General features: G+C 50.1%; 1 protein-coding gene across 1 annotated transcript in view; it reads left to right on the forward strand.

Moving 5' to 3' along the window:
* BZW1 (basic leucine zipper and W2 domains 1) overlaps positions 1–22,823 on the forward strand; it is a 124,346-nt gene that overhangs the window by 56,406 nt on the left and 45,117 nt on the right. The window contains exon 5 of the mRNA XM_030208793.1: positions 8,886–8,951. Within this exon, the coding sequence (XP_030064653.1) occupies positions 8,886–8,951 (66 nt within the window). The remainder of the gene's footprint in view (positions 1–8,885; positions 8,952–22,823) is intronic.

Consider the following 22,823-nt stretch of genomic DNA (forward strand, 5'->3'; position numbering starts at 1 on the left):
GAGGCCTTGTGGGGGGAGGAGGAGGACCCCAGATATTTCTCCTCAGAGGAGTCTGTGGGCCTTCCCTCCGACCCCACTCCTTCACCGGAGAGAGAGCTCTCGCCACCTGAGAGCCTCTCCTTTGCCTCCTTCGTCAGGGATATGTCTATCTGCATTCCCTTCCCCGTGGTCTCTGTGGATGAGCCGAGGGCCGAGATGCTCGAGGTCTTCGACTATCCATCACCACCTAGAGAGTCCTCCACAATGTCCTCAAAGAGACACTGCTTCGGAACTGGTTGAGACCTTTATCTAACCCCACCATCCCCAAGAAAGTGGAGTCCCAATACAGGATCCACTCAGACCCAGAGTTAATGCGGCCTCAATTGCCTCATGACTCGGCGGTCGTGGACTCTGCTCTCAAGAGGGCACGGAGTTCGAGGGATACCGCCTCGGCGCCCCCGGGGCGGGAGTCTCGCACTCTGGACTCGTTTGGGAGGAAGGCCTACCAATCTTCAATGCTCGTGACCCGCATCCAATCCTACCAGCTCTACACGAGCATACACATGCGGAATAATGTGAAGCAACTGGCGGACCTGGTCGACAAGCTCCCCCCGGAGCAGTCCAGGCTTTTTCAGGAGGTGGTCAGGCAGCTGAAGGCGTGCAGAAAGTTCCTGTCTAGGGGTATATATGACACCTGTGATGTGGCATCTCGAGCTGCGGCCCAAGGTATAGTGATGCGCTGGCTCTCATGGCTGCGTGCCTCTGACCTAGACAACCGCACCCAGCAGCGGCTGACCGATGTCACTTGCCGGGGGGATAATATTTTTGGTGAGAAGGTTGAGCAGTTGGTGGACCAACTACACCAGTGGGAAACTGCCCTCGACAAGCTCTCCCACCGGGCGCCTTCAGCATTCACCTCAGCAGGTGGATGTTTTTCCCGGGCCAGGCAGGCTGCGCCCTACGCCTACAACAAGCGTAGGTACACCCAGCCGGCCCGAAGGCCTCATCAGGCACAGGGACAGTCCCAGCGCGCTCGTTCCCATCAACAGCGTGCGCCTAAGCAGCCCCCGGCGCCTCCACAGCAAAAACCAGGGACGGGTTTTTGACTGGATCCATGGGAACATAGCCGCCATCAAAGTGTCCGTACCGGACGATCTGCCAATCGGGGGGGGGGGGGAGGGGGAGGTTAAAACTTTTTCACCAAAGGTGGCCTCTAATAACCTCCAACCAGTGGGTTCTCCAAATAGTGCGGTGCGGATACGCCCTGAATTTGGCCTCCCCTCCACCAAATTGTCCTCCAGGAGCCCAATCCTTCAGCTCTCATCGCAAGCAGGTACTTGCAGAGGAACTCTCCGCCCTTCTCAGCGCCAATGCGGTCGAGCCCGTGCCACCCGGGCAGGAAGGGCAGGGATTCTATTCCAGGTACTTCCTTGTGGAAAAGAAAACAGGGGGGACTGAACAAATACCTGGTCAAAGAGAAGTTCAGGATGCTTTCCTTGGGCACCCTTCTACCAATGATTCAGAAAAACGATTGGCTATGTTCCCTGGATTTAAAGGACGCATACACTCGCATCCGATACTGCCAGCTCACAGACAGTATCTCAGATTCCGCCTGGGGACACGACACTTTCAGTATTGTGTGCTGCCCTTTGGGCTTGCCTCTGCCCCACGGGTGTTCACGAAGTGCCTCGTGCGGGTCGCGGCGTATCTACGCAAGCTGGGAGAGTGCACGTGTTCCCATATCTCGACGATTGGCTGGTCAAGAACACCTCGGAGGCAGGAGCTCTCCGGTCCATGCAGTGCACTATTCACCTCCTGGAGCTGCTGGGGTTTGTGATAAATTACCCAAAGTCCCATCTCCAGCCAGTCCAATCTCTGGAATTCATAGGAGCTCTGCTGAATTCACAGACGGCTCAGGCCTTTCTTCCCAAAGTGAGGGCCCACAACCTCCTGTCCCTCGCTTCCCAGACCAGAGTGTCTCAGCAGGTCACAGCTCGGCAGATGTTGAGACTCCTAGGTCATATGGCCTTCACAGTTTATGTGACTCCCATGGCTCGTCTTCACATGAGATCTGCTCAATGGACCCTAGCTTCCCAGTGGTGCCAGGTCACCGGGAATCTAGAAGATGTCATCCGCCTGTCCCTCAGTTGCCGCAATTCGCTGCACTGGTGGACCATTCGGACCAATTTGACCCTGGGACGTCCATTCCAAATTCCGCAGCCCACGAAAGTGCTGACGACGGATGCATCTCGCCTGGGGTGGGGAGCTCATGTCGATGGGCTTCACACCCAGGGACTGTGGTCCCTCCAGGAACAAGATCTTCAGATCAACCTCCTGGAGCTCAGAGCGGTCAACGCACTGAAGGCCTTCAGAGATCGGCTGTCCTATCAGATTATCCAAATTCGGATAATCAGGTTGCAATGTATTACATCAACAAGCGGGGGGGCACCGGATCTCGCCCCCTGTGTCAGGAAGCCGTCGGGATGTGGCGTTGGGCCTGCCAGTTCGGCATGCTTCTTCAAGCCACATACCTGGCAGGTGTAAACAACAGTCTGGCCGACAGACTGAGCAGAGTCATGCAACCGCACGAGTGGTCGCTCCATTCCAGAGTGGTACACAAGATCTTCCGAGAGTGGGGCACTCCCTCGGTGGACCTTTTCGCCTCTCAGACCAACCACAAGCTGCCTCTGTTCTGTTCCAGACTACAGGCACACACACGGCAGACTAGCGTCGGATGCCTTTCTCCTCCATTGGGGACCGGCCTCCTGTATGCTTATCCTCCCATACCTTTGGTGGGGAAGACCTTACTGAAGCTCAAGCAAGACCACGGCACCGTGATTCTGATAGCGCCCTTTTGGCCCCGTCAGATCTGGTTCCCTCTACTTCTGGAGTTGTCCTCCGAAGAACCGTGGAGATTGGAGTGTTTTCCGACTCTCATTTCGCAGAACGACGGAGCGCTTCTGCACCCCAACCTTCAGTCTCTGGCTCTCACGGCCTGGATGTTGAGGGCGTAGACTTCGCTTCGTTGGGTCTGTCTGAGGGTGTCTCCCGTGTCTTGCTTGCCTCTAGAAAGGATTCCACTAAAAAGAGTTACTTTTTCAAGTGGAGGAGGTTTGTCGCTTGGTGTGAGAGCAAGGCCCTAGAACCTCGTTCTTGTCCTGCACAGAACCTGCTTGAATACCTTCTGCACTTATCAGAGTCTGGCCTCAAGACCAACTCAGTAAGGAATCACCTTAGTGCGATTAGTGCTTACCATCATCGTGTAGAGGGTAAAGCCATCTCTGGAGAGCCTTTAGTCGTTCGATTCATGAGAGGCTTGCTTTTGTCAAAACCTCCTGTCAAGCCTCCTGCAGTGTCATGGGATCTCAACGTCGTCCTCACCCAGCTGATGAAACCTCCTTTTGAGCCACTGAATTCATGCCATCTGAAGTACTTGACCTGGAAGGTCATTTTCTTGGTGGGAGTTACTTCAGCTCGTAGAGTCAGTGAGCTTCAAGCCCTGGTAGCTCATGCTCCGTATACTAAATTTCATCATAACAGAGTAGTGCTTTGCACTCACCCTAAGTTCCTGCCAAAGGTGGTGTCTGAGTTCCATCTTAATCAGTCAATTGTCTTGCCAACATTCTTTCCCAGACCGCATACCCGCCCTGCTGAACGTCAGTTGCACACATTGGACTGCAAGCGAGCTTTGGCCTTCTATCTGGAGCGGACACAGCCCCACAGACAGTCCGCCCAATTGTTTATTGCTTTCGACCCCAATAGGAAAGGGGTCGCTGTCGGGAAACGCACCATCTCCAATTGGCTAGCAGATTGCATTTCCTTCACTTACGCCCAGGCTGGGCTGACTCTTGAGGGTCATGTCACGGCTCACAGTGTTGGAGCCATGGCAGCGTCGGTGGCCCACTTGAAGTCAGCCACTATTGAAGAGATCTGCAAAGCTGCGACGTGGTCATCTGTCCACACATTCACATCTCATTACTGCCTACAGCAGGATACCCGACGCGACAGTCGGTTCGGGCATTCGGTGCTGCAGAATCTGTTTGGGGTTTAAATCCAACTCCACCCTCCAGGACCCGAATTTATTCTGGTCAGGCTGCACTCTCAGTTAGTTGTTCTTCGTAGGTCAATTTCTGTTATACCCTCGCCGTTGCAAGGTTCCATTGACCTGGGTTCTTGTTTTGAGTGAGCCTGAGAGCTAGGGATACCACAGTCGTGAGAACAAGCAGCCTGCTTGTCCTCGGAGAAAGCGAATGATACATACCTGTAGTAGGTGTTCTCTGAGGACAGCAGGCTGATTGTTCTCACCTACCCTCCCTCCTCCCCTTTGGAGTTGTGTTTTTTTCCTCATTCCTTTGCTTGTTATTCAACTGAGCGGGAACGGTCGCGCAAGGGCGGGAAGACGGCCGCGCTTGCGTGGTGGGCGTGCCCTGCGTGCGGGACCGCCCGCAAAGTTTTTGTTCCGGTTGGTGGGGGCTGCCGTGGACGTCAACCCAGTCGTGAGAACAATCAGCCTGCTGTCCTCGGAGAACACCTGCTACAGGTATGTATCATTCGCTATATCCAAAATTTTCAGACACAAAAATCAAGTATGTCCTGCTTGATGTGTTGTATCTTTAACAATTTGTTTTAAGAGTAAGCCAACAAAACATTAAGCCAGACCTATTTTTGATGACTGACAAGGTGAAAAGATATATCAAAAGGCACGTTAAAATCACCTAAGAGAGGGTCTTAATCTCCAGTGAAGCAAGAAAATTAAAAAGGAGAACAGTTGCACAATAAATTTTCAGGCAGACAGTACAATAGGCAGAATGCAATATTCTTAGTTTCAATCAGTAAAATTTGAGCAAACTGACAAATCAGAGCAAACTAACCTGAAAGCTAAACATTTTCTATAAAAAATCACAGAAAAACAAAACAAAAAAGCAGATTGCAATTAGATAAGTACTCCACAGAAAAAGTGGCCTTTGTCTTTATAGGCAGCAGGCTGATTGAAATATATAAAATCAAAGATTGGCATTTTATTGACCGTACCACTCAGATATGGGAGCAGTTTAGGGAATATTTACAGTGAATTATTTACTGCAGACTCTGGGATTGACTTGGCCATTGATTCTCTTTGTCTGAGCAAGGGAATTCTTTAAATATTTTCACTTCTGAGCTTGCTCCTTTACTTCTCTTGAATGCTGTTCATTTAGGTTGCTCTTTCCCATTGTCTATGATGGAGGCTTGGGTTGCAGTGATCCCTAAGCCACAGAAAGGACTGGCACACAGAGCTATCACCCTATCTCAGTGCTGAATACAGATGTGTAAATTTTAGTGAAGATTTTGGCCAGTAGGCTTTCTGCGATCCTACCTTCCTTGGTCGATCTTGACCAGATAGGCAAACCTCTGATGACAATCAGAACAATTGACCTGGTCACAACTACTCATTCCACTCAAGACACCGATGTGCTGAGAATGCCTTCGACTGCCTCGACTGCACCCATTGGATGTTTATGGATGTGGTTCTGTCCAAATTTGTTCTGGGCTCCCATTTTCAGGTCTCAGCATTCTACGCTAAGCCACAAGCTTGCGTATGCATTAATAGGGCTAATTCTCAACAGTTTGAGCAGAGCAGGGGACTTGATGGGGTTGTCCTGTATCCCCTGCTTTTTGCACTGGTGATGGAACGAACCGTTGGCAAGTGTTGCTTGTGCCAGTTTGGGTTCACCCGTACCTAGACGACTGGCTCTTCAGAGCAGACTCAGAAAAATAGTCATCTAGCTACATCCAGAGTGGTTTCAGTCCTTCAATCTCTGGGCTGGGTCGTCAATATGGCCAAAAGTTACCTGACCCTCTCGCAATCTCTAGAATATTTGGGGGCCAGATTCGACACAGCCTTGGGCTATGTGTTTCTTCCCGAACAAAGGCGGTGCAAGCTTCAGAATCAGATCCGTCTGCTCCTGAGGATGCCTCACCCGTGAGCTTGGGACATTGTCCAGCTGTTGGGATCGATGACGGCCACCTTGGAAGTGGTGCCATGGGCGAGAGCGCACCTGAGACCTCTACAGTATTCTCTACTTCAACGATGGTCTCCAGTATCTCAGGATTATCAGTGCAGACTTTCTTGGCTCCCTGCGGCCCGCCTCAGTATGGAGTGGTGGCTCTCGGACAGCATGTTGCGGTGGGGAATGCCGCTGGCGCACCCCGATTGGTGTCTAGTGGTGACAGATGCCATCCTGAAGGGCTGGGGTGCACATTGCCAGGGGAAGCATGCCCAGGGTCTGTGGACGCCCGATGAGTCGGAGTGGTCTATCAACCGCCTGGAGTTGAAAGCTGTGTTTCTGGCTCTTCTGGCCTTTCAAGTGACCCTGGAAGGATTGGCTGTTCGGGTGATGTTGGACAACACAACAGCAGTGGCCTACATAAATCGACAAGGCGGCACTCAGTGCACAGCTCTAGCCGCACAGGCCGAACAAATTTGCCACTGGGCCGAGCTGCATCTACAGTCCCTGTCAGCAGCTCACATTGCAGGTCAGAGCAACGTGCAAGCCGACTATCTAAGCAGGCATCAGATCGATCCAGCGGAGTGGGAACTAGCAGACGATGTATTCCTGCAGATATGTGCCAAATGGGGCAGCCAGTGATGGATCTTATGGCGACCAGTTCCAATGCCAAAGTCCTGTGCTCCTTCAGCAGACGGAGGGATCCTCGCGCTGCCGGGTTGGATGCCTTCGCTCAACCCTGGCCCCTGGGCTTGCTGTATGTCTTCCCTCCGTGGCTGTTGATAGGGCGAGTGCTCCTGCGGATTCGGCTGCATCCTGGAGACGTGGTGCTCATCGCCCCGGTGTAGCCCAGGAGGCCTTGGTATGCGGACCTCCGACATGCTGTTGTAGGCTCCCTTTCCGTTACCTCTGGTTCTGCACCTGTTGTCACAGGGTCCGGTGGCCATGGAGGACGCCTGCCGCTTTGGTTTTATGGCATGGCGATTGAGAGGGCGCAATTGAGAGAGAGAGGCTATTCAAACAGTCATTTCCACTCTCCTGCAGGCCCGCAAGCGCTCCACTTCCGTGGCTTATGCCAGGATTTGGCACCAGTTTGAAGTCTGGTGTGTTTTTCAAGAGCGCTTTCTCCATTGCGGGCTCCTGTCTCGCCGATTCTGGACTTTTTGCAGGATGGTGTACACAAAGGCTTGGCCTATAATTCCCTGCGGGTGCAAGTGGCAGCATTGGCCTCCCTGCGTGGCAAGGTTGAAAGCGTGTCCTTAGCTGCTCATCCAGATGTGGCACGGTTTCTTAGAGGGGTGCTTCGGCTCCGTCGTCCCGTGCGGGCACCTTGTCCAGCTTGGAACCTGGGGTTAGTATTGAAGGCCCTTCAGGGGGCTCCCTTTGAACCGCTTTGGTGTGCTTCAGAGAAAGATTTGACACTGAAGGCCGTCTTTTTAGTGGCCATTACCTCGGCGAGACGGGTGTCAGAGCTCCAGGTGCTGTCCTGTAGAGACCCTTTTCTGCAATTCTCAGAGTCAGGGGTCACGGTTCGAACCGTGCCTTCCTTCATGCCTAAGGTGGTTTCAGCGTTTCACCTAAACCAGCCTGTTTTTCTTCCCTCCTTTGTTGAGGAGGAGTTTCCAGGTTCATTTGGGCAGTTGCACCTTTTGGATGTGTGCAGGACTCTGTTGCAGTATCTGCGAATTACAAATTCTTTCAGGACCTCTGATCATCTTTTTGTGCTGTTTGCAGGTCTTCGCAGAGGGTCTTCAGCGTCTAAAGACACTATTGCCCGTTGGCTCAAAGAAGCTATCTTTTCAGCATATCTGCTGTCTGGCCGGGCTCCGCCTGAAGCCTTTAAGGCACATTCCACAAGAGCGATTTCCTCTTCCTGGGCGGAAACTGGAGCACTATCTCTTCATGAGATTTGCAGTGCTGCAACATGGGCTTCTAAGCTCTCTTTCGCCCGACATTACAGGCTGGATGTGGCTGCCAGGAGGGATGCGCGTTTTGGAGCACAGGTGCTAGCGCGTGGTGTGGCTTGTTCCCACCCTATTTAGGGATTGCTTTGTTACATCCCATCTGCTTGATGACAAGGAAGGGAAAATTAGGTTCTTACCATGATAATTTTCTTTCCTTTAGTCATAGCAGATGAAGCCATGAGCCCTCCGTGTATGATTGTATTGCAGTGATTCTGATTTTAGGTGCTGCTGTTTCCTGAAGTTATATTCCTTCCTTGGGGAGTCGGAAAACAGTCTTCAGGATTCTTGTTACAGTTATAGGAGGATGAGTTCATTCCCTCCAGTTCATGTTTTGGGAGGATGAGTTTATTCCCTCCAGGAGGATGAGTTCATTCCCTCCTTTTTTGGAGTGTATGCCCTTGTTAAGGGGCCATCGTTCGCTGTGAGGAAAGTTCATGTTATTCCCATTGCGGTTTGCCATACTGCTTTGGAAGCTTCAAATACTGAAGAGGCAGTGGAGCTAGCTGGCCATGAGGCACTGTGAAAAATTGAGTGCTCTCTATCTCCCCCTGCTGGTTGATGTACACAACCCATACGTAATGGCTTCATCTGCTATGACTAAAGGAAAGAAAATTATCATGGTAAGAACCTAATTTTCCCATATCTCTCCTACCTCTCCCCATTCAGTCTTATTTTAATGTGCTTTTGCTTTGCCATAAAACAAATCTAGTTTTTTGCTAGAATTAACATAATTTTTTTTTTTTAGATATAGTTGATCTAGATTAGAATAACACATCCTGGTAGTTTGTCTTGATTTCCAACATACCTACTGTGTTGTTTACTTATCTGTTTCTAGAAACTCAAGTTGAAATAGCATACTCCAGCTGTAGTTTGTTTGTGTCCTCCTCCTCCTCCTCTTCTCTTCCCCCTTTCAAAAAAAAAAATAGGATACTTTTTAGTGTACTTTTGTGTATTGCAGGTATTTAACAAGCTCATCAGACGTTACAAATACCTGGAAAAAGGTTTTGAAGAAGAGGTCAAAAAGGTATTCCACATTTGTTTCATTTGCTTATATTTATTTAAAACGTGTTCTACTTAATTGCAAAAGTTCTAGGCAGATTTGCCTGCAACCAACAAGCATATTTGTTTTCTGAGATTTATTTTTATAAATACAGAATTTTCTTCTTCATGTGATGGGTCTCCATATTAGGGAATGACACGAGGATGGGGACTCATGATATCTATGGGGACATCCTGCGGGGATGGGGACGAACTTTGTCCCTGTGTTATTCTCTACTTTGAAGCCTGTTAATTGTGATAACTGCAGGGACAGGAACCGAGCCCACAGGGACAGATCCCGTGGGGACGGGGCAGGGATGGGTACAGAGCCCGTGGGGACGGGGCAGGGATGGGTACAGAGCCCATGGGGATGGGGACGAACTTTGTCTCCGTGTCAGTCTCTACTTTGAAGCCTGTTAATGACCTAGACCATTATCTATTTTTGAGTGATGCAGACAACGATATTTTGATTTTTCAAAAAAAAAAAAAATGATCACAAGTGGCAGATTTTTGCATGGGGGGATCCTGTACATTCCTATTACCAGCACGTCTGAGAAGACACCTATTGCAGGAAGAACTGTGGAAGACAGGGAGAGCCAGACTGAATCCTGAGATTGTTGATGACTTATTCATCCACAGATTAAAAAATCATAATGGTGCTTTATACAGAATGGGTTATATTTTGTACCCCTGGATATTTTAACAGGGTGGATTAGGATTCCTTGGGGTAGTAGAAGTCAGCTATTTGTTGAGGTTGGAAGGGTAGAGGGTGTGGTGTTGGTGGGGTTGTCATAGTTGCTCATTGTATTTCCTATTTGTCATTTATAAACAATGGCACAACATATTTCTATTTATACTTTAATAGATTTTAAATATAAAATCATAAGTGAGACTTTTTTGCAGATGAGGACAGAGCCCGCGGGGACGGGGACAGAACCCGTGGGGATGGGGTAGGGACAGACAGAATGGACAGGGACAAATTTTGTCCCCATGTCATTCTCTAATGCAGACGACAATATATTCATTTTTTTGGAAAAGCAAGCAAAAGTGCTGGCCAGAACTGGCATAATTTGCATCCGGCATCCTGTTCTTGCTACCAACCTTCTGTTGCAGGAAGGAATGTGGAAGACAGAATAGCTAGACTGAATTCTGAGATTGTTGATGACTTATTATTCATCCACAGATTAAAAAATAGCAGTGCTCCATAGGGCATATTTCTCCTACTCTAGGGCATACAGACTGAGCAGGTTGTATTTTGTACCCCTGAACATTTTAACAGGGTGGATTAGGGCTCCTTGGAGTGTTAGACTAGACGTCTGCTGCTGTTGGGGTTGGAAGGGTAGAGGGTGGTGGGTTATTTATTTATTACATTTGTACCCCATGCTTTCCCACATACAGCAGGCTCAATGCGGCTTACATAGTAGTAAAAAAAAAAAAAAAAGCATTACAAAGAACATGTAAGAGGAATATTATAAACTGTGATAAGCAGAGCTGCTTACATAGTAAAAAGCATTCTCCGAGGACAAGCAGGCTGCTTGTTCTCACGACTGGGTGACGTCCGCGGCAGCCCCCACCAACCGGAAAAAAGCTTCGCGGGACGGTCGGCACGCAGGGCACGCCCACCGCGCATGCGCGGCCGTCTTCCCGCCCGTGCGCGACCGCTCCCGCCAGTTCCTTTTTTTCCGCGTCTGGAGAGAGTCGTGCCTCGCCGTTCTCTCTGATTCAGCCGCCGGATTTTCGATCGCGTTTACGCGGATCGTGCTTTTTCTTTGTTTAACTTTGTTTAGTTACCGTCCGGTTTCTTTTTAAAAAAAAAAAAAAAAAAGAAACCCTGCGCGTGTGGAGCACGCGCTCCCTTTTTCCCTCGCTTCCAGCGGGGACGCCGCATTGCGGCCTAGTGGCCGCACGGTCGTTTTCCTTTTCGTGGTGTGATTTCAGCCACCATTGACGACTTTGACTTCGCCGACGCGATTTTTCCGTCGATGTCCTCAAGGGTCCCGAGTGGATTTAAAAAGTGTGGTCGCTGCGGCCGGCCGATCTCGCAGACCGACACCCACGCTTGGTGCCTCCAGTGCCTCGGGCCGGAGCACAATATCAAGTCGTGTTCCCTGTGTCTCGGTCTCCGGAAACGGACTCAGGTTGCGAGGCAAGTTCTGCGGGACCGTCTTTTTGGAACTTGCGCCGGCCCCTCGACGTCGACCTCGACGGCATCGGTATCGACGCCCGGTCCTTCGGTACCGGTATCGATGCCCGAGACATCGGCACCGATGGCATCGACCCCAGGAGAACAGGTCCCGTCGGCCCGCCGGTCCGCTGGCGAGGGTAGAGGTGAGCGGCCGCATGGGCAGTCGGCCCCGGTCACTCCCTCAGCCCGTGGCCCTCGGGACCGAACCCTGTCTGACCCGGCTCCTCGGGACCGAGGGGGATCGTCCTCCTCCTCCTCCATACCTCCCGGCACCGGTGACGCGCATCGGAAGAAAGACAAGAAGCGTCGTCACCGGTCGCCCTCGGTGCATCCGAACATCGGAGAGGAGGCGGCGCCGAAGCGTCATCGTTGAGAGGAGAGGTCCCCGTCGGTCGTGGAGGTACCGACGCGTCAGGGTTACGGCACCTCGGTGCCGTCTCCTGGCCCCCATCAGCTTCTGGCACCGACACCCCTACCGGCCCCACCGCCTTTCCCGGCAGCGGGCCTGGACGAGTGCCTCAGAGCCATCCTTCCGGGGATCCTGGAAGGGCTGATGCGCCAGGCTGTGCACCCCCGGCGCCGATGAGCTCTGGCCCGGCGCCGGTCTCGACCGCCACGCAGGTGGAGTCCCCGTCGACGTCGATGGAGGGAGCTCCGTCCCCGCCGGCGCGGGAGTCCACCGCTCGACGACACCGAGACCTCGGTGCCTCGACGTCGAGCCGGGCCCGGTTCAGGACTCAGCTACATGAGCTTATGTCCGATACCGAGGATGAGGACTCGTGGGGGGAAGAGGAGGACCCTAGATATTTCTCCTCAGAGGAGTCTACGGGCCTTCCCTCGGACCCCACGCCTTCACCGGAGAGGAAGCTCTCACCCCCCGAGAGCCTCTCCTTTGCCTCCTTTGTGCGGGATATGTCTATCAGCATTCCCTTCCCCGTGGTCTCTGTGGAAGAGCCGAGGGCCGAGATGCTCGAGGTCCTCGACTATCCATCGCCACCTAGAGAGTCCTCCACGGTGCCGCTGCACAATGTCCTCAAGGAGACACTGCTTCGGAACTGGGTGCGACCGTTAACTAACCCCACCATTCCCAAGAAAGCAGAGTCCCAATACAGGATCCACTCCGACCCAGAGTTAATGCGGCCCCAATTGCCCCATGACTCGGCGGTCGTGGATTCTGCTCTCAAGAGGGCACGGAGTTCGAGGGATACCGCCTCGGCGCCCCCGGGGCGGGAGTCTCGCGCACTGGACTCGTTTGGGAGGAAGGCCTACCAATCCTCCATGCTCGTGACCCGCATCCAGTCATACCTGCTCTATATGAGCATTCACATGCGGACCTATGTGCAACAACTGGCGGACCTGGTCGAGAAGCTCCCGCCGGAGCAGTCCAGGCCTTATCAGGAGGTGGTCAGGCAGCTGAAGGCGTGCAGAAAGTTCCTGTCCAGGGGTATCTATGACACCTGTGACGTGGCATCTCGTGCTGCGGCCCAAGGTATAGTGATGCGCAGGCTCTCATGGCTGCGTGCCTCTGACCTGGACAACCGCACCCAGCAGAGACTGGCCGACGTCCCTTGCCGGGGGGATAACATTTTTGGTGAGAAGGTCGAGCAGATGGTGGACCAACTGCATCAGCGGGAAACCGCTCTCGACAAGCTCTCCCACCGGGCGCCTTCAGCATCCACCTCAGCAGGTGGACGTTTTTCCCGGGCCCGGCAGGCTGCACCCTATTCTTTTGCAAAGCGTAGGTACAACCAGCCGACCCGAAGGCCTCGTCAGGCACAGGGACAGCCCCAGCGCGCTCGTTCCCGTCAACAGCGTGCGCCTAAGCAGCCCCCTGCGCCTCCACAGCAAAAGCCAGGGACGGGCTTTTGACTGGATCCACGGGAACATAGCCGCCCTCAAAGTGTCCGTACCGGACGATCTGCCGGTCGGGGGGAGGTTAAAATTTTTTCACCAAAGGTGGCCTCTCATAACCTCCGACCAGTGGGTTCTCCAAATAGTGCGGTGCGGATACGCCCTGAATTTGGCCTCCCTGCCTCCAAATTGTCCTCCGGGAGCTCAATCCTTCAGCTCCCATCACAAGCAGGTACTTGCAGAGGAACTCTCCGCCCTTCTCAGCGCCAATGCGGTCGAGCCCGTACCACCCGGGCAGGAAGGGCAGGGATTCTATTCCAGGTACTTCCTTGTGGAAAAGAAAACAGGGGGGATGCGTCCCATCCTAGACCTGAGAGGCCTGAACAAATTCCTGGTCAAAGAAAAATTCAGGATGCTTTCCTTGGGCACCCTTCTACCAATGATTCAGAAAAACGATTGGCTATGTTCCCTGGATTTAAAGGATGCATATACTCACATCCCGATACTGCCAGCTCACAGACAGTATCTCAGATTCTGCCTGGGCGCACGACACTTTCAGTACTGTGTGCTGCCCTTTGGGCTCGCCTCCGCCCCACGAGTGTTTACAAAGTGCCTCGTGGTGGTGGCGGCGTACCTACGCAGGCTGGGAGTGCACGTGTTCCCATATCTCGACGATTGGCTGGTCAAGAACACCTCGGAGGCAGGAGCCCTCCGGTCCATGCAGTGCACTATTCAACTCCTGGAGCTGCTGGGGTTTGTGATAAATTACCCAAAGTCCCATCTCCAGCCAACCCAGTCTCTGGAATTCATAGGAGCTCTGCTGAATACCCAGACGGCTCAGGCCTTCCTTCCCGAAGCGAGGGCCAACAACCTCCTGTCCCTCGCTTCGCAGACCAGAGCGTCTCAGCAGGTCACAGCTCGGCAGATGTTGAGACTTCTGGGTCATACATAAGTACATAAGTACATAAGTAGTGCCATACTGGGAAAGACCAAAGGTCCATCTAGCCCAGCATCCTGTCACCGACAGTGGCCAATCCAGGTCAAGGGCACCTGGCACGCTCCCCAAACGTAAAAACATTCCAGACAAGTTATACCTAAAAATGAGGAATTTTTCCAGTCCATTTAATAGCGGTCTATGGACTTGTCCTTTAGGAATCTATCTAACCCCTTTTTAAACTCCGTCAAGCTAACCGCCCGTACCACGTTCTCCGGCAATGAATTCCAGAGTCTAATTACACGTTGGGTGAAGAAAAATTTTCTCCGATTCGTTTTAAATTTACCACACTGTAGCTTCAACTCATGCCCTCTAGTCCTAGTATTTTTGGATAGTGTGAACAGTCGCTTCACATCCACCCGATCCATTCCACTCATTATTTTATACACTTCTATCATATCTCCCTCAGCCGTCTCTTCTCCAAGCTGAAAAGCCCTAGCCTTCTCAGCCTCTCTTCATAGGAAAGTCGTCCCATCCCCACTATCATTTTCGTCGCCCTTCGCTGTACCTTTTCCAATTCTACTATATCTTTTTTGAGATACGGAGACCAGTACTGAACACAATACTCCAGCTGCGGTCGCACCATGGAGCGATACAACGGCATTATAACATCCGCACACCTGGACTCCATACCCTTCCTAATAACACCCAACATTCTATTCGCTTTCCTAGCCGCAGCAGCACACTGAGCAGAAGGTTTCAGCGTATCATCGACGACGACACCCAGATCCCTTTCTTGATCCGTAACTCCTAACGCGGAACCTTGCAAGACGTAGCTATAATTCGGGTTCCTCTTACCCACATGCATCACTTTGCACTTGTCAACATTGAACTTCATCTGCCACTTGCACGCCCATTCTCCCAGTCTCGCAAGGTCCTCCTGTAATCGTTCACATTCCTCCTGCGACTTGACGACCCTGAATAATTTTGTGTCATCGGCGAATTTAATTACCTCACTAGTTATTCCCATCTCTAGGTCATTTATAAATACATTAAAAAGCAACGGACCCAGCACAGACCCCTGCGGGACCCCACTAACTACCCTCCTCCACTGAGAATACTGGCCACGCAATCCTACTCTCTGCTTCCTATCTTTCAACCAGTTCTTAATCCATAATAATACCCTACCTCCGATTCCATGACTCTGCAATTTCTTCAGGAGTCTTTCGTGCGGCACTTTGTCAAACGCCTTCTGAAAATCCAGATATACAATATCAACCGGCTCCCCATTGTCCACATGTTTGCTTACCCCCTCAAAAAAATGCATTAGATTGGTGAGGCAAGACTTCCCTTCACTAAATCCGTGCTGACTTTGTCTCATCAGTCCATGTTTTTGTATATGCTCTGCAATTTTATTCTTAATAATAGCCTCCACCATCTTGCCCGGCACCGACGTCAGACTCACCGGTCTATAATTTCCCGGATCTCCTCTGGAACCTTTCTTAAAAATCGGAGTAACATTGGCTACCCTCCAGTCTTCCGGTATTACACTCGATTTTAGGGACAGATTGCATATTTCTAACAGTAGCTCCGCAAGTTCATTTTTTAGTTCTATTAATACTCTGGGATGAATACCATCAGGTCCCGGTGATTTACTACTCTTCAGCTTGCTGAACTGACCCATTACATCCTCCAAGGTTACATGGCCTCCACAGTTCATGTGACTCCCATGGCTCGTCTTCACATGAAATCTGCTCAATGGACCCTAGCTTCCCAGTGGTTCCAAGCCACCGGGAATCTAGAAGATGTCATCCGCCTCTCCACCAGTTGCCGCACTTCACTGCTCTGGTGGACCATCCGGACCAATTTGACCCTGGGACGTCCATTCCAAATTCCGCAGCCCACGAAGGTGCTGACGACGGATGCATCTCGCCTGGGTTGGGGAGCTCATGTCGATGGGCTTCACACCCAGGGTCTGTGGTCCCTCCAGGAAAAGGATCTGCAGATCAACCTCCTGGAGTTCCGAGCGATCTGGAACGCGCTGAAGGCTTTCAGAGATCGGCTGTACTGCCAAATTATCCAAATTCGGACAGACAATCAGGTTGCAATGTATTACGTCAACAAGCAGGGGGGCACCGGATCTCGCCCCCTGTGTCAGGAAGCCGTCGGGCTGTGGCGCTGGGCGTGCCAGTTTGGCATGCTCCTCCAAGCCACATACCTGGCAGGCGTAAACAACAGTCTGGCCGACAGACTGAGCAGAGTCATGCAACCGCACGAGTGGTCGCTCCATTCCAGAGTGGTACGCAAGATCTTCCGAGAGTGGGGCACCCCCTCGGTGGACCTTTTCGCCTCTCAGACCAACCACAAGCTGCCTCTGTTCTGTTCCAGACTTCAGACACACGGCAGGCTAGCGTCGGACGCCTTTCTCCTCCATTGGGGGACCGGCCTCCTGTATGCTTATCCTCCCATACCTTTGGTGGGGAAGACCTTACTGAAGCTCAAGCACGACCGCGGCACCATGATTCTGATAGCGCCCTTTTGGCCCCGTCAGATCTGGTTCCCTCTTCTTCTGGAGTTGTCCTCAGAAGAACCGTGGAGATTGGAGTGTTTTCCGACTCTCATTTCGCAGAACGACGGAGCGTTACTGCACCCCAACCTTCAGTCTCTGGCTCTCACGGCCTGGATGTTGAGGGCGTAGACTTCGCTGCGTTGGGTCTGTCGGAGGGTGTCTCCCGGGTCCTGCTTGCCTCCAGGAAGGATTCCACTAAAAAGAGTTACTTTTTCAAGTGGAGGAGGTTTGTCGTTTGGTGTGAGAGCAAGGCCCTAGAACCTCGTTCTTGCCCTGCACAGAACCTGCTTGAATACCTTCTACACTTATCAGAGTCTGGCCTCAAGACCAACTCAGTAAGGAATCACCTTAGTGCGATTAGTGCTTACCATTATCGTGTGGAAGGTAAAGCCATCTCTGGAGAGCCTTTAGTCGTTCGATTCATGAGAGGCTTGCTTTTGTCAAAGCCCCCTATCAAGCCTCCTACAGTGTCATGGGATCTCAACGTCGTCCTCACCCAGCTGATGAAACCTCCTTTTGAGCCACTGAATACCTGCCATCTGAAGTACTTGACCTGGAAGGTCATTTTCTTGGTGGCAGTTACTTCAGCTCGTAGGGTCAGTGAGCTTCAAGCCCTAGTAGCTCATGCTCCATATACCAAATTTCAACACAACAGAGTAGTGCTCCGCACCCACCCAAAGTTCCTGCCGAAGGTGGTGTCGGAGTTCCATCTTAACCAGTCAATTGTCTTGCCAACATTCTTCCCCAGGCCGCATACCCGCCCTGCTGAACGTCAGTTGCACACATTGGACTTCAAGAGAGCATTGGCCTTCTACTTGGAGCGGACACAGCCCCACAGACAGTCCGCCCAATTGTTTGTTTCTTTCGACCCTAACAGGCTAGGGGTCGCTGTCGGGAAACGCACCATCTCCAATTGGCTAGCAGATTGCATTTCCTTCACTTACGCCCAGGCTGGGCTGACTCTTGAGGGTCATGTCACGGCTCATAGTGTTAGAGCCATGGCAGCGTCAGTGGCCCACTTGAAGTCAGCCACTATTGAAGAGATTTGCAAGGCTGCGACGTGGTCATCTGTCCACACATTCACATCACATTACTGCCTCCAGCAGGATACCCGACGCGACAGTCGGTTCGGGCAGTCGGTGCTGCAGAATCTGTTTGGGGTGTAAATCCAACTCCACCCTCCAGGACCCGAATTTATTCTGGTCAGGCTGCACTCTCAGTTAGTTGTTCTTCGTAGGTCAATTTCTGTTGTACCCTCGCCGTTGCGAGGTTCAATTGACCTGGGTTCTTGTTTTGAGTGAGCCTGAAAGCTAGGGATACCCCAGTCGTGAGAACAAGCAGCCTGCTTGTCCTCGGAGAAAGTGAATGATACATACCTGTAGCAGGTGTTCTCCGAGGACAGCAGGCTGATTGTTCTCACCTACCCTCCCTCCTCCCCTTTGGAGTTGTGTGTTTCATCTTTTGCTAGTCATTCAACTGGCGGGAGCGGTTGCGCACGGGTGGGAAGACGGCCGCGCATGCGCGGTGGGCGTGCCCTGCGTGCCGACCGTCCCGCGAAGCTTTTTTCCGGTTGGTGGGGGCTGCCGCGGACGTCACCCAGTCGTGAGAACAATCAGCCTGCTGTCCTCCGAGAACACCTGCTACAGGTATGTATCATTCACTTTACAAAGCATTATTATAGTTGCTCGTTGTTATTGTTTTCTATTTGTGATGTATAAACAGTTGCACAGAATTTAACAAAAAGGTTTAAATATAAAATCCCAATACAACATTTTGTACCTATCCTGTACCGGATTTGGCGAATGCCTTCACGGTATTATGTAAGCCACATTGAGCCTGCAAATATGTGGGATACAAATGTAACAAATAATAATAATTTTCGTATTTTTGACATACCGCAAAATTGAACCTGGATAGGTGACTAAGCGGGTTTACACTATAACCTAAAACAATAGAACAGTGCTGATGAAGTAGGTTGAGAGTTGAAGAAAAGACAAAAGGGATCAAGTGGGAAAACAGAGGAAGATGAACACAAAACTGAAAATGCTGTAAATAAACCTATGTCTTAATTAAAGGCTTCAGAAAATTGGTGAGTTTTCAGAAGGGGACTTAAATGATTGTAGAAGTATAGGCATCCTTGGGAAAGAAGGCAATTAATTCCACAGTTTGGGACCTAGGTAGTTGAAAGCAGAGTCTTGAGAAAGTGAGAGATGAAGAGCCGAAGGGAATGGTACATAGAGGAGATTATCTGATGAGGAGCGGAGACACTGAGCAGGACAATAGGGAACCAGTAGTTTGGATAAGTAAACTGGAGCAACTGCAGATCGATTCTTAAAAAGCGTGAGTATTTTAAAGCGGACCCTAATTGAGACAGGGAGCCAGTGTTTGAGTTTAAGGAGGGGGGGGGGGGGGTTGACCTAATCAAAACGGCATGTGCGATGGATAAGATTAACAAACATGGATTCAATCAATTGAAAGCACTTAATGGAGTATAGAGGAAGACCAGTATAGAGAGTTGCAGTAGTCCATTCAGGAGATCACCATAGTAAGAACAAGAGAACAAATAGATGATACAGAGAGAAAAGGACAGACCGATTGAATTCTGTGCAATGCAAAGATGAACAGATAAGGGCATCAATTTGTGGTTTAAATATAAGTTTAGAGTCAAAAATAACCCCCTGAATATGAAATTGCTATATCCATTCCTTTTCTCCTAAGGCCCAGAGTTTGGTGTTAAATTGATTTCAGGTCATGATGTAGTAGACATCGGTGGCTACAAGGGAGGGTGGAGGTATGTGTGTTGATTGAGTGGGATGGAGGGATGATGGTTATAAGAGCCAAAACCTACCTTCATCTGGTATTCTTGGGTGATACATTATGTATATGATGTAATGCTGTGGGGGATGGGAGGCAGGGTGGGTTGGGGGATATATTGTGCTGAAAAATATTTTGAAACTGGTATTATTGCAATTATTAATAAACACACTTTGAAAATAAATACAGTGGTTCCTCCCAGATATCCTGCTCTAGCACTCAGAAATGCTCTGCCCCTGTAAATAAGGCAATGAAAATAGCTCCATGTGGTGCTTCACCTCACGCTGTCTAGCCATAGGCCAACAAAGGGGCAAACCTTAAAATTTTCAAAAGTTACGGCAGAACTGTATACCGTCTAAGGCTGCCCAACTACAAACAGACACAGGGAAGGGAAGCAGCAGTGACATATCTTAACCTTTTGTTATCCGTGTTCTGTTCTGCTTTCTGCATGTAGAATGAAGCTGGATTTAGAGAGTAGTCAAATGCCACCATCTCCTAAATTTGCAGCACTAGTTGCCACTATAGGTCAGCTTCCTCACAGGACTGCTCCGTCTAGTGCTCAAATTGTTCACTTCTGCTTCAGAACAGAGCCTCAGGTAGAGAATTTCAGAACATTTATAGAAGACCGTCATCCATATTCAGCAGTCTTCCTCCCTTTTTCTCAAGATTTCTGGGACTTCGCAGTAGAAGAATGCACCTGGGCTCAGGCGACACTTGCACCTTCCAGAGCCTGTCATACTCTGTGAATGGTGAAAATCTAGAAGATTCTTCAATGCATGAGTGCATAGAAGTCAACCCCCAAAGCTCTACACTGGAAATCACACCAATGACCAGACCGTTGCTGTCCAAAGTTCTTACTCAAAATATGTAAAGCTTTACTAAGTCTTACCCCAGCAGCCTGTAATAAAGTGAACTTCTAAGTCATTCTCCAGGCCCTGACTACACCAAAAGAAATAACTGCACATCTAATTCATCAGGTACTCTAGGGCATTCAATAACTGAAAGACCCCAGCCTCTGTTGAACCAGCATCTAGATGTCTGAAGTTGAAATAGGTTCGTCCAGCTCCCTCACTTGTATGTAGGCTTAGATGTTGTTTTTTTTTATAAGGCCAAGTCATTCGGGTCCTATTTGCAAACCCTGTTGGGGAAATACAAGCTTTTTGAAACCTACCGAAGGAAGGTCTAAAATATTTAGCCCATCAGCTACAGATTTTGCACTACCTCCATGCTCTTCTTGTGCAACACTTAAGAAGGCTCAACCACAGTAGATCATATGACTATATTTGGACTTACAAGAGTGCTCTTGCACCACCTAGGATACCCATGACACATCTTCCTAAACCAGCAGCTTTTGCTATTAGGGCAAAAAGAATAGCATGGCTAGGAGTGTCCAGATTCTATGAAGACCTTCATGACCATCTTGCTGATGCCTGTCTAGGGAACAATTTATTTGGAGATGAAGTAAAAGATGCTATGCCTTGAGTCAAGGATAATTGCTGTACAATCTGAGATCTGTTCTAATTATCTGGTCTTTTATCTGTTCCTTAGGTCTCAACAGTTTGTCCACAAGAAATTGAATCATTACTTCAGTTTTAGCTACAGCAACATTATCAGCCTTACGCAAGAGCAGTTAATCGACATCTGCTTCTCCACCCTTATTGTCAATGTCGGAGGCCACAAAAGGACAAGACTGGCAACTGCCTAGACTGTCCCTAGCAAGTCCAGTCCTGCTTTTTGACTGTGTGCTAGTGGGAGACAGACTTCAGTATTTTAGAATGGCTTAATAATCCATAACAGATTGTTGGGTATTACAGATCATAGAACATGGTTACACAACTCCTGCCCCAGAGCAAGCTGCAAGTTTCACAGCTGTAGGTTACCATTTTAAGTACCAATCTTCAGTGCTTGTGAAATAAAACTGGAATTTGTGCTTCCAGATCAACAAAACATGGACTTCCAAGTTGTTTTTTTTCCCCTGATCACAAAGAAAATAGGCTGCCTACCCATCCTTGATCTCGGCAATCCAAATGTTTTCATAACAAAAAAAAAGTTCAAAATGCACACTTGCCATCATCCTTCCCTTACTCCATCAGGATCACTGGCTAGCCTCTCTAGATCTAAAGGAAGCTTACATACACATTTCAATTCATGTAGACCACTGACAGTTTGTAAGAATCAAGTTCATCAATCATCACTACCAAAACAGAATACTGTTCTTCAGCCTGTCAGTGACACCTAGGGTATTCTCAGGTTGCCTTGCTGTTACTACTCATCATTACAGGAACAGTCATTTTCTCTGTCCATATCTGGATTATTGACTTGTCTCGGGATCCATGCTGCATTCCCTACCAGCAACTCTCCAAGCCACAGAAGAAGCTTTGAGATCTGAGATTCCTCCTCAACAGGGTAAAATCTGTGTTGCAGTCAGCTCAGTTCATCAAATCTAAACATCAAAGTGGCCAGGACAGGTTTCCCAGAAGACAGAAGCACAGTAAACATCTTACTCAGGCTTGCTCAGTAACAGCCAGAAACACTCTTGTCTCCTGGGTGATATGGTGCCTCCATCCATGTGATACATTTTGCCACACATGAGACCATTATAAATAGCACCTCAAACTACAGTGAGAATAGTGTTTGAATACCCTGGCCAAAAAGATTAATATCAAAATGTCTTCTTTGGCAAAGGGGCTAATCTGCCCACGTCAACCATTTCAAGAGCTTTGTCACAATATTGTCCTTAAAATAGATGCTTCTCCTTACATTCCCCATCCATAGCTTTTTATACCTGTACACTCAAGGTTTATAGTCTCCTACTGAGCAGTGTTTCTACATCAGCAGTATAGAGTTCAAGGCTGTCATTTCTGCACTTCACATGCTTGATTCTCTTGAAGTTTATTCATACAGTTCTCCGAGGACAAGCAGGCTGCTTGTTCTCACTGATGGGTGACGTCCACGGCAGCCCCTCCAATCGGAATCTTCACTAGCAAAGTCCTTTGCTAGTCCTCGCGCATGTGCGGCCGTCTTCCCGCCCGAAACCGGCTCGAGCCGGCCAGTCTTCTTTTGTCCGCACTCGGTACGGTCGTGTTTTCGCCGTGTCGAGCCCCGGAAAGTCGACCTCGCGCGTCCTTTTTTCGTTGACGTGTGTTTTCTTCGGAAAATCTTTAAAAAATTGTTGGGAAGTGCTCCGGAAGCCCCCCGGGCTTCGTTTGTCCCTTCCCGTATTTTTCAGTCTTTGCCCCGGTAAGTTTTCTTTCGTCGTCAGGGTAGGCCTCTTTTCGGCCTCGGTCGAGATTTTCTCCCTAAAACTTTTTGGTGCTCAAATTCGTCATTTCGGATTTTGATTTCGCCGGCGTGATTTTTCCGCCCATGACATCGAAGCCTTCCAGCGGCTTCAAGAAGTGCACCCAGTGCGCCCGGGTAATCTCGCTCACTGATAGGCACTCGTCGTGTCTTCAGTGTCTGGGGGCCGAGCACCGTCCTCAGAACTGTAGTCTGTGTTCCCTGT

This window comes from Microcaecilia unicolor, chromosome 7 (assembly GCF_901765095.1).
Source record: "Microcaecilia unicolor chromosome 7, aMicUni1.1, whole genome shotgun sequence".
In the NCBI taxonomy this organism is placed as follows: Eukaryota; Metazoa; Chordata; class Amphibia; order Gymnophiona; family Siphonopidae; genus Microcaecilia; species Microcaecilia unicolor.